At 40.1% G+C, this 12,604-nt stretch overlaps 1 protein-coding gene across 1 annotated transcript; it reads left to right on the top strand.

The window, feature by feature from the left end:
* The first annotated feature begins 123 nt into the window (after nt 1-123).
* On the top strand, nt 124-4,159 carry LOC143106279 (hydroxycarboxylic acid receptor 2-like). Its single transcript, XM_076270521.1, has 2 exons — nt 124-585; nt 1,762-4,159. Exons 1-2 carry the CDS (start codon nt 199-201, stop codon nt 2,449-2,451), a joined length of 1,077 nt encoding a protein of 358 aa, XP_076126636.1. The 5' UTR covers nt 124-198; the 3' UTR covers nt 2,452-4,159.
* Nucleotides 4,160-12,604: the final 8,445 nt, after the last annotated feature.

A 12,604-nucleotide genomic window follows, 5' to 3' on the forward strand; every position in this document is an offset into this window, starting at 1 on the left:
CAAACACTGTGTTTTTGACATGATTGCTTGACACAGAAAAAAGGAAGAAGGTGAGAAGAGAGGAAGTTGCAAATGTCCTAAATTTCAAAATGTCTCTTACTGTGGTCATACCCCCTCATTCCTATTCATGTGGAGTGCTAACAATCCTGACAACTATTAATAATCCTGACTATACTTCTGTAATTTTCATTTCCAAAAATGTTCTCAGAGCCAAACCTCACAACTCCAATTCCTGGTGGTGGTGGTGGCAGTGGCTGTCCACCAGTCGGTATTCAACTGGAAGGTGTGATCTTACCGCCAGTCCTCACCATTGATGTCATACTGGGGTTGCTGGGAAACATACTCGCCCTGTGGATCTTCTGGTTTAAACTGACGGCTTGGAACCCCAACAACTTGTTCCTCTTCAACCTGGTTATCGCCGATTTCTTGGCTCTGGTGAGTCTGCCGCTGAGGATCGATGCCTTGCTCAGGGGCCACTGGGTGTTTGGAGACGGCTTGTGCCGGATGAACCTCTTCCTGATGTTTTCCAATCGCTCAGCAAGCATCGCACTTATGACTGTGGTGGCCATTTACCGCTACTTTAAGGTGAGGAAAATAAAACTGACCATGTTATGTAAACATTTCCACGCCTACTGATGAATCTTAATCCTCTCAGATGCTGGGTAACGTCACTTCTGTTTACGTTCAAACAAAACAGAAAGCTAGCTCGCTACTTTCTCCCCCTCCCTCCCGTGCAATTGAGACTCTCCTAAACGCGCATCTCAAACAGTTTGTTATGTTTTTATGGGCAAGGTTTGCCCAAGTTGTTTTGTGGCTGTTTTTGGAGCCTGGGTTGTCCACAGAGATCTCGTTTTTTTAAAGTGTATTCAGGACACAGGCAGCTAGCAGATGGTGAGGTGATGTTTGCTGTAAGTGACTAAGCTTAGAGCACCATAACATCTCAACTTGTACAGTGTACAGGATACCCTAATCATTCATCATTAATTCTCTTTGTTCCATGAGAATATAGAATTATGTCCCTTCTTCCTTCCATCAATCTCAAACAAGTGTATTTTATATTATTTATGTGTCATTTTATAAAAAGCCAGGCCAATAATCTTTGTACCCTGGTGGTATACAGCATCAATGGAAGTTTGAACAAAAGTTAACTTTTTTAATTTGATTAATCTTTTTCAATTAATAAGTTTTTTGATTTGTTTGTGCCCATTTGTGCAGGCAAAATAAACATTTGTGCACAAACTGTTTTAAACTGTATTAAACTTTAAACTTGTTTAGTGACCTGGGGTCACTCAGCACCCCATTAACACCCAAATGACTCCAAAATAGTTGGAATCGATGCACAAACGATGCAAAAACGATTCCAACTATTTTGGAGTCATTTGGCCGTTGATGGGGTGCTGGGCCAGGTCATGAAACAATTTAATGTTGAATTCTTTAAGATGGTTTGAGCGCATATGTTTACCTGCACACCGTGAACAAACGATTCAACCATTTTCGAGTCATTTGGGTGTTAATGATGCACTGAGTGACATCACTTGCCAAGCAAATAACACTTAACATAACAGACAATGGTGCACAAATGGATCTGAATGATTATGAATATCTTGTATTTCTTAAAAAAAACAAATAATGTTTCTTTCACAAACTAAGATCAGATTTAAGGGTTAATAATGGCTGGAATATATCTTCAAAGAAATGCATGAGGCAATCTATTGTCAGGTTTAAACTACAGTAAAACAAAAACATGTTCTTATGTTTCAGGTGTGCCACTCTCACCACCCCTTCAACCGCATGACCAAGCGGCAGGCTGCCTTCGTGTCGGTGTTCGTCTGGCTGTTGGTGATCAGCCCTCGGGTTCCCATGCTGGCTTACAGCCACATCAAGGGCAGCGGTGACAAGACCCAGTGTTTCTTCTTCACTTCTTACAAAGAGGCGTCCCGTGGCATCCTCATCTTGGTCGGCATGCACCGTATCCTGACAGTGCTGGAGTTCATCCTCCCATTGGCCATGCTGATGTTCTGTTCCATCCGAATCTCCAGATTCCTAAAGAAGCGAACAATGGGAAAACCTGGCAAGGTGCGCAAGGCGATGAGAGTGTGCATCGTTATCGTCACGGTGTTCATGGTTTGCTTCCTGCCCACCACTGTGACGACTATCGGGGTGTGGGTCATCCGCTCGTATCGCCCATGGGACTGTAACGCCTTCTACACCTTCACCCAGATCACCATTGTGTCCTTTGGGTTGAACTTCCTGAACTCTGCCCTGGACCCCATCATCTACGTCTTCTCCAGCACCATGTTCAGAAGGGCGCTGTTGGGTGCTCTGCCCCGTGCCCTGCGCTGTGGACAGGACACAGAGGACAGCACAGTGTCCTCAGCAAGAACTCAATCCACCACCCAGCAAGAGCTGAAGTCCATGAGAGCTGTCAGTGGGAGTGAGGCCATATCATAAGTCTCACCCTCAGGCTTCCAGTTCTTGGGACTAAGAAAAATATGAATGGGTTTCAAAGTGACAGAGATAAATAATTGTTTGGTCTCGTTTGAATTGCGGCATAAATTTCACTAGCCTGGTTAACACCAGGACATTGAAATTGAGAGTGGGTCTGGAAAGGCTTCATTGACTTATGACTTCCAGGGGCATAAGCAGTAGTGAAATTAAACTTAAATTGGTGCATTAAACTCTTACCTAATCTTTTCAGAAGTGCAGCAATCAAATATTTCTTGTAAACAAAGGTTTTACAGTTTTCTTCCAATTGCTAAAACACAATTTTGCAAACTTTTGTGGTTTTATCAAAATACTTAACACAATTCACAAAACCACACACCCAAACCTCATATACCCTGCTAAATGAATCTTTTCGTAGTACTTACTTCCTGATTGAAGTGTTAACAATTAACCATTGAGGTGTTTGGCCAGGTGGCACATATGTTGGTCAATTAGCTCATGTAGTGTAATTTTGAATGCCAGTGTTTTGAAATGGCAAACATGTGACTTTGTCAGATTGTTGTGTCTTTTGCAGAGAACCGTGTTCACTGCATTTGAAAAGTGCCATTTTGAATTGCAAAATGTGGGTAAAGCAGAAAATGTGTGTAGAGTTTTGAAGACGAGGTTTTGCTCTCTGTGTGTCAGTTTAAATAATTGTGCTTTGCATGTCATTTTAGTGTGTTAGCAATTGGAAAAATCGGTAAATGGTTTTAAAATGTATTTTCAAATAAAATATAAAACCTCTAATTTTAAGTGTATGAAAATGAACTACAAATGTACAACTACAGTAGCAGCACAATATATCAAAATAAAATACTGTAATTTTGTATTTTGAAAATACTAAAAAATAGGCTTCTCTTTAAAGGGAGCATGAAATCACTTTGTAAACCTTCCATATCTATCTATTTAATCTATTCCTTCATCACTGCACTTACTCCGTTGATAAAGTGGGCAGTGTTTGAGTGCAACAGCTTTTCACTGCCAATGAGAAATGCCCTAAATCTGCAAACAGTCAACAGATCATTATGCTGACCTGCCTGTAACATCTCATAGCCTACCTACTGTATCAGAGATGTATTCAAGAAGTCACAACTGAACCTGTCAAGTGGTACAAACTAACCACCAAATCTGAGAGCCACAGAATGCGGGCTTAAAGGGACACCAGGCAACGTTTCCGTGTTAATTAATCATCTTCGTAAGTCGGTATATGGCTAAATGACTCATTACAGGGCGAATGAAGACTCTCTCGCCCGCCCCTACTGCCTGTAGGAAGAATATCCCGCTTGCAAGTTCGGTGTATTCTACCCAGGACCTTCAGTCTCACAAAGTCTCAGACATCGCGAGAAGCACTTCACAGTTGTATTTGTAGTCTTTTGTCATTTTGCCCTTCTACATACACCCGTTCCTCAAACACGCCACTCCTACAGTCTCCAACTTCACAAACTAAACTGGGGAAATCGGCCTTTTCATTCTTTGCACTACATGCTTGGAATGAACTATATACTTTAGTATAATTTGTATTTTAGTATATTCTTTATCTTCTACTGTCTGTTTTTTTATATTATATATACTTTAAATTACTTTTTTCTGCTGTTAGTGAATGTGTGTGTGATGTCTGTATGCTACTGAGACCTTTAATTTCCCCTTGGGGATCAATAAAGTATCTATCTATCTATCTATCTATCTATCTATCTAACTGCAACATACACTCAACTTGGACTCCTTACCCTCCTTAAATGTTTTTAAAAGTATTTTAAAGCTGGCTTACACTGAACAGTGTAACTGTTTCTAGTGTTCTATTTTATTCTAATGTATATTAGCTCTCCCTAGTCTTTGTTGTCTCTGACTCTGTGTCCTCTGTGTTAGTGTGCTATTGATGTCTTTGCTCTGTACCAATGTCCCATGTTGTATTTTCTTTGTCTTTTTTAATTTAAATAATTGCTGCCATCTTGACCAGGGGCCTCATGTACAAAGGCTTGCGTGGATTTCATACTAAAACATTGCGTACGTGCAAACCTGAAAAGTAGCGTACGCACAAAAAAAATCCTGATGTATGAAACTGTGCGTACGCAGCATTCCACGCAGCTTTTCTTTGTACATCCCAAGTAATGCACGAGCATTACACTACACTCCATATGCACGAGCATTACACTCCACCCTCCTCCATCAATCACACACATTGTGATATGCTAACTAGAAGGCCACTCGAGATCGCAGACCTCCGCGAAGACAAAATGGCCTATCTCGCAATAATAATAACAACTAGAGAATGTAATTCCAGGGAATTACGAGTGCATGAAAATGAAGCTAGGACAGACATAGCATAGCTTAATAAAAAGTTGATAGTTTAGACGTAGACAGTTTAAAAGTTGAATGTAGATAGTTTAACAGTTGTTAATAGACAGATAGTTTAATAGACAGATAGTTTAATGAATGTTGAAAGTTTAAAAGTTAAAGGTAGATAGTTTAAAAGTTGTTGATAGATTGATAGTTTAATGCGTGTTGATAGACAAATAGTTTAAAGGCTCTATATAGGTAGATAGTTGACGATAACTGACAGTTGGAATGGCTCTAATGTTTGCTAGCAGTTATGCTAACAAAGCTAATTATTCTGACCAAGTTACTTAGCTAACTTAGCTCATGTTTTCTAGCAGTTTTGGAAAAAATGCTAACATGTTAACTATGCTAACCATGTGACTTAGCTAACTTAGCTAATAATTTTTAGCAGTTATGCTAAAATGCTAACTATGTTAACAATGTTAATGATGCTAATTAGCTAACTAGCTAGTGAGGACTTTTATTTTGAAACAGTTGAAGCAGAGGATACAGTTTATGGGAGTCATAGTTGACAAACAGTTACAGTAACAGACTGCAGATCCTGTTCAACTGCTTCCTGTGCCCACAACTGTTTCAAATTAAAAGTCCCTTTAAACTATCCAACGTTTAAACTGTTCAACTGTTATCAACTGTTCAACTGTTGTAACTGTCAGTCAACTATGACTCCCACTGTATCCTCTGCCTTCAACTGTTTCATAATCATTCTATTAAGACTACACATTCTGTTCAACTGTTTCCTCTCTCCACAACTGTTTCAAAATAAAAGTCCTCGCTACAATAATTCCCTATTAAATAATTTAACCATTTAAACTATCCACCTATTAAACTGTTCAGTCATTCCAACTATATTAAACCTCATCTACCTAGCAAATAATTTAACCATTTAAACTATCCACCTATTTAACTGCCCAGTCATTCCAACTATATTAAACCTCATCTACCTAGAAAATAACTTAACCTTTTAAACTATCCACCTATTTAACTTTTCAGTCATTCCAACTATATTAAACCTCATCTAGGCTACCTAGTTCAGTCAATCCAACTATATTAAACCTCATCTGCCTAGCAAATAATTTAACCTTTTAAACTATCCACCTATTTAACTGTTCAGTCATTCCAACTATATTAAACCTCATCTACCTAGTTCAGTCATTCCAACTACATTAAACCTCATCTACCTAGCAAATAATTTAACCTTTTAAACCATCCACTTATTTAACTGTTCAGTCATTCCAACTATATTAAACCTCATCTACCTAGTTCAGTCATTCCAACTATATTAAACCTCATCTACCTAGCAAATAATTTAACCTTTAAACTATCCACCTATTTAACTGTTCAGTCATTCCAACTATATTAAACCTCATCTACCTAGTTCAGTAATTCCAACTATATTAAACCTCATCATGTTGGTTGCCAATTAGCACATCATCTGTTTTAACAATATATTTCACACCATGTGTTTTGCATTTTCATGCACTAGTAATTCCCTGGAATTGCGTTTTCTAGTTATTTTTCTTCTTCTAACGCAGTTAATGCAGCTTCAACCGTTTAACGTAGAAACTTCATTCAAACTATGTTGCGTAGGTCTTACTTAGGACATGTGGGCTTTGTATTTTTCAGCTTTGTAACTTTTATACTTTTTAAACTATTAATTAAAAACTACTCAAAATTTCCCCATAGACTTAACATGGGCTGATGACATCACAATGGACTAATTAACTTGATTTGCACCTTTATCATCTTCCAGCTGCTCATCTAGGCCCCATCAAAGAATCAGTTCAACTGATTGCACCTGTATCAACTGCTTTCTACTGAACTAGACCAACTCTCTCTGTGTCTCTACATTCTACAAGGATATAAGACACATTTCATCAACTTTCTATCCATTCATCCTCTTCAAACCATTCACTCATCCACCCATTAAACTATCCATCAACATCCATTAAACAATCTGCCCATCAACATCCATTCAACTTTCTGTCTATCAACATCCATTACACTATCTACATTTAACTTTTAAACTATATACTCTGTCTCAGGCTTTAAGTATACAATATGGCTCTATTAAGACTGCCGTTAAGCAATTAGAATCCTAGGCCAGGTGGCCAGGCCACCTGCACCCTATCAGTTTCTCAGGCTAACCTTTACACTATCCACCTATTTGACTGTTCAGTCAGTCCAACTATATTAAACCTCATCTACCTAGTTCAGTCATTCCAACTATATTAAACCTCATCTACCTAGCAAATAATTATGACCGCCGCTAGCGAAGCTAGCGAAGCGGTCATATAGGGATTGTCAAAGTTTTTTTTTTTTTTTTCCCCCGTTATCTACTTCCTGAAATTTTGGTCAACGATACCCGGGGCACCGAAACACCGGGGCACATGAAATTTGGTGGGTATGTAGCCCCACTAGACTTTTACGGAAAAATTTCGTTTGGTCCCCGGGGGCCACTCCCCCTCCGTGCTGGGCCCCCCGAAACCCAAAAAATGCAGTTTTTCCTAAATAACTACCTGAACCGTGGCACCGAGGATGAAGAAATTTTTATGGTATGTTGGTCTCAAGGGCCCACATCAACCTAGCCCATAATCACTCAATTGTGATTTGCAACCCCCCGGTAAAAAATGAAAATGCAATATCATTCTGCTTTAATCGCCCCTCTCTTCAGTAAAGACGTTCAGAACTGCACCAAATTTTATGTGTATGATTAACCTGACATTCTCTGGGGGTATGCCAAGTTTCGTAGAATTTCATCCATGGGGGGGGGGGGGGTCTAAAAAAATTAAGTTATGTGTACATTTAGTGACTGTACACTCATTGGCCTGTAGATGGTGGTGCACACATATACACATGCACACACACACACAGGCACCCACATACTATCGGTATTAGAACGGCCGATACATAATTACAAATTCAGTAGGATTAAAAGAAAGCCAAAATAAATATTCATCATCATCATCATGGCTGCATTTCCAGTATTGGCGATAAGTAGTCGTTTGTCCACTAGATGGCGCGTCGTTGCAGTGAGACGTAATTTTGTTGGAAGTTATTCTAAAGTGGGTTGGAAAGACACTACGCTTCCTACAAGGACAAGACTGTAGGCTACAGTAGTTTACCGCAGAGAACGTCTAAGGGTAGGATGATTTCTGCATGACATGTAATTCCCATTTCCTCTTGAAGCCGAAATAAGAATGTTTATCCGACATGCTTGTTTTTTACTGCAGGTAGGCTATGTTAATCCTATCAATAGCAGAACGTAGGTAAAATAATGTTACCGTTAGCATGGTTGAGTGATGGAGGCCAATTTGATTATTGATGTTTTTGTAGAAAACCATAAATGCGTTTATAGGCTACCAAGCAAATCGATAACAGCACTAATTGTATCTTTCAACTGTCATCTTATTTGCTTTTGACCATAACCTAGGATACTAACAGGAGCTAAGTGAGTTAGCCACAACACGTTCGCTACGTGATGGTTTTTTAATGGAAAATATATAGGCTACCTGAAAGATAACCTGTCTATGATGCACCCTAAACACCGGGCTGGGACATTTCTGCTCAAGGTCTAAAAAAGCATTCCCAAACACCCATAGGCTACTTCAATCCTCTATTTTCAAAGGTGATTCAAGTAAGGAAGAGCATGGCTCAAAGTAAAGTAACTGAAACTACATAAATTCGTCAAAGTGAATAATTTGTGTCAACTCGCCGCAATGTAGATTTATTAACACACCCGTGATGATCAACATCTCCATTTAAACCAGATGTTTTAGAGCGCACGTTGAGATGTATTCAGGGCAGGGCTGTACCTACACATATTTGTTGCACGTGCTACAAAAATCATTCTTTGCGATGGATGATTTAGTACCAACGTTACACCGGTCAGATACAGTTTTGCCTATGGCTATTCCGTGAGACTGAGGCGCTTTTTGTTTGTTCGAAGTGCGTGTTTAGGGTGTGAGAGGGGAGTCGATGTGCTTTGATTCCAGCTTGGTAGTTGTAGTCTATGCGATTAAAAAACACGTGTGTGTGAAGTATCCAAACAATGATAACCCTTTCATTATGGCTGCTTTAGCCACAGACCTTGAGCTACTGTACAGTGGGTTGGGTTCCATTTAGAAGTGTCCACTTCATTCGCCCTTTCCGTGATTCACACAGCTACGTGAAATTTATTACTACTGATATGCAAAACTATTAACTTTTCGCCAAGAGGTGGCAGCTTGATACTGTGTAAGCCATTGGTTCCAAAGGAGATTTTATTTGGGTCGCCAGCATAGCCTAGTGACAATTTGTGTTGTGTAATAGGCCTAGCATAGGGCCTACCTTATATAGTTTATAGTTTGTTAACAGTCACGGTTTTGTCATAACTCCCTCTATGCATTTTTGCATTTAGAATAGCTCTAAAACCGGGGGGCGAACACGTCGCAGGGGGGGCGCCAGTGCGTGGATATCTCAATCGCAAAATTAAACAATATTTCTATCGGGCGCCGACTAGGCTGGGTGAAAAGATCAAAAGATTGCGTCAAAAGATTGAGCTTAACCATGGACCTCATGGTTGCAAAATGCAAGGAAACATGAATCAGCATATTATTTGCACAAACAATAAGCTCTTCAACTTTGCCCGTTAAAATGTGTATGAACAGTCTCGCAACGCATTTCATGAAGGCCCTTTTGGACATGTCAGTTATTTGCACCACTGGGTAAAACGGCATTTTGTTTGACTACTGGTATTTAATTTGTGCATTGACAATAAAGCTGAATATCATTTGAACTAGATGACTAAACTTATGCATATGTAGAAGAAGAAACATTCACAAAAATCCATGACATGACCTCTCTTCTTGATAGCTGTTGAAAACTGCATGGAACTGACAGGGATTGTTTTGTTTAATAATAAATAAATACATTATGCTGCTACCTTCTGCTTTTCCCAAATACAATGTAGCCAGGTGTACCTTTCATCAGTCCAGTTGCAATGGATGGACTGTGATGAACTGCCCTACTTGTGATTAGAGATTTTAAAGGTTTTATAACAATGTTATAGATTTTTTGGCCCAGAAACAAATCTATTCACCTTTGCAGCGCCAGTAGGCTACTTTGTGTGCGGAATGTGTGCAAACACACATTCCAAATTGTGTCCAAACCGTTTAACGTAGAAACTTCATTCAAACTATGTTACGTAGGTCTTACTTAAGACATGTGGGCTATGTATTTTTCAGCTTTGTAACTTTTATACTTTTTAAACTATTAATTAAAAACTCCTCAAAATTTCCCCATAGACTTAACATGGGCTGATGACATCACAATAGAGCTGTTAAGCAATTAGAATCCTATGGCAGGTGTTCAGGCCACCTGGATCAACTGCCAGTCTCAGGCTTTAAGCATACAAACCGACCTTAATTATGCAGGTTGAGAGTCGTTGTGTTGGTTCTACAACACTTTTTGGGTCGTTTGGTGGGTGCTTCGTCTCCCCCTAGTGCTTCTCCGCGGAAAAAACGAATATGCAACTTTCTGGTCGCGGTCCGAACACATCCGGATGTAACTCGGCGGAAATACTCGAAAATGTAGTCAGATTGTAGTTTCTAAGAAGACTGCAAAACGGACTCCGACTTGGCTTTTTTGCTGTTGAAATTGTAAGTAGCCTACCCTTGGGTGAACTTTGTTTTTGTAATGTGATTTGATAGTGGGGGTTTAGCGTAGCAGTCACTTGCTACCAAAGCTGCAGGGGGAGCTATGTCGTGAAAAATGTGAGCCCAAATCAGGCGAAAACCCAGAAACAGCGAAGGAATAACCAGACCTGCATAGGGCTTCTTTAAAGGGAAACTTGGCAGGATTTGCTATATTTCCCCCTCTGCTGGAGAAATTGTGCATTATGCTATTTCAAACTGTGGAAAAAGGATACGATACGATAAAACGATAAAGCACATGGATTTGTTTACATGCTAGCAAAACGGTTAGCATAAGTTCAGAAGAACAATGTGGATGTTACAAGGTAAGAAACACGATTTAAAAACGAGTTTCTTGTTTCTCACTTCTCTTTCCGGGACGGTAGTCTCAATGTTGCAAGGTTGGTTTTCCGCCTGGGGAAAGTCACCATTTTCACTGGAACACGTCATTTAACCATCCAAATGATTTCTAAATGTGTTTATTACGTTGAAATAGTTGCCAAGTTCACCTTTAATTCTTATTCTCTAATAAGGCTACAGTTGTCATAATAGATAGGTTGTTGCATAACATAGTAGTATTTGCGCATGTTGCATGTCTATTTATCTAGAAGTATGCCTACTTCTAAATGTTATCATTTTTATTAACATTTAATCACAAATAAAGGCCTAGACTCACAATCAACTAATGTTGTTGTTAATGCTGCATTGCCTCTAAGTGTCGCCAACTGACGATACACATTGGAAATGTGCGTACGCCAGGCATGAAGTTTGCGTGGAGGACCGCACATTCTCACGTTCAGGTCAGTCTTCGTACATCCGAACGTGAGTGTGAGAAGTGGCGTACGCAGCATTTTTGTGTGTACGCAAGCTTTGTACATGAGGCCCCAGGACTCCCTGGCAGAAGAGACACTGTGTCTCAATGGGACCTTCCTGGTAAAATAAAGGTTTAAATGTAAATTTAAAAAAAAAAAAAAGCAGGATCAGTTTACATCCTGCATCCCCAGCACAGAGGCAGGCTAACGAAACCCGGCTAGCGTCCCCACCACAGTGGCAGTCTAACGATAAGCTCAAGCTCACATTAACCAATCAGAACCCTGAAAAGTCGCATGTGAGAACATGTAAATGTAAACATTGGTCGCACATTTGGTGTACTTCTGTCGCATACTGTGACGTTGGCTGCCCAAAACTCCGTTTACCACAGTTTAGAACCAAACGCATAAACGGAGTTTTCCCAAAAAAACACTTTGGCCGGAGTTTTTTTGGATAACCGTTTTACGGGGCGAATTCTCCGTTTGCGTCTAAATGAAAGGCTCAAACGTAGGGAAATGTCTTTGTTTATAAAATACACATGCTCGTGTAAACGGAGTCGTAGGCTACAGACGCTAAGGGGGAGCTTCGTAGAGAAAAAGCACTCAGGCTTGCCTGGTGTCCCTTTAAAGCAACCCAATGCAGTTCGATTACCTGGTACAAAATATGACCGCCACTCAGTCCTGCACATTCTCTCCGCAAAAACAAATCACGCTTGTCAATTCCTTGTCTTGTCAAATCACACTTGTCTCCATCTCCTACTCCATCCCCTACTCTTGCAACTTTTGTGTATGTACTGTAAATGAGTGTGTGCATGTTTGCTTTTGTGTATACTGGTATCACTGTACCATGAATCATGAATCATCCTTGACCATGAAAACATGGGGGTAGACATCACCCTTTCTGTGCTATCATGTTTTACTCAGGAGATATCATGCAAAATACATAATTTGGCAATGGCTGAAGTAAAATGGCCTCCGGGGCTGACATGAAGGTATTTTGCGATGGCTCGGACAGAGAGAGTGTGTCCTTCTTAGACATTTGTCCGGAGTGGCTATCTGTCCGCATTTCATGAGCACATAGGCTACGCCTCATTTCAAGGCCTCTGTAACCTACTCATCTCTGTTACGTGTCATCATTTCTGACCCTCCGCTACCACTGTAGCACGGGACATCATAAAAAGTTATGATAGCCGAACGCCGGTGGTCCACTAGCATGCGATGCGAACTCCGTGACGCAGTATCCCTATTCATTTCTATGAGAAGCGAATTCCGCACCCACATAGGATTCTGGGTATGCGGCGCGTC

The sequence above is a fragment of the Alosa pseudoharengus genome, unplaced genomic scaffold, assembly GCF_046254945.1.
Source record: "Alosa pseudoharengus isolate Yale_2024_CS ecotype anadromous, Long Island Sound unplaced genomic scaffold, YU_APseudo_1.1 YU_APseudo_1.1_scf_6, whole genome shotgun sequence".
In the NCBI taxonomy this organism is placed as follows: domain Eukaryota; kingdom Metazoa; phylum Chordata; class Actinopteri; order Clupeiformes; family Clupeidae; genus Alosa; species Alosa pseudoharengus.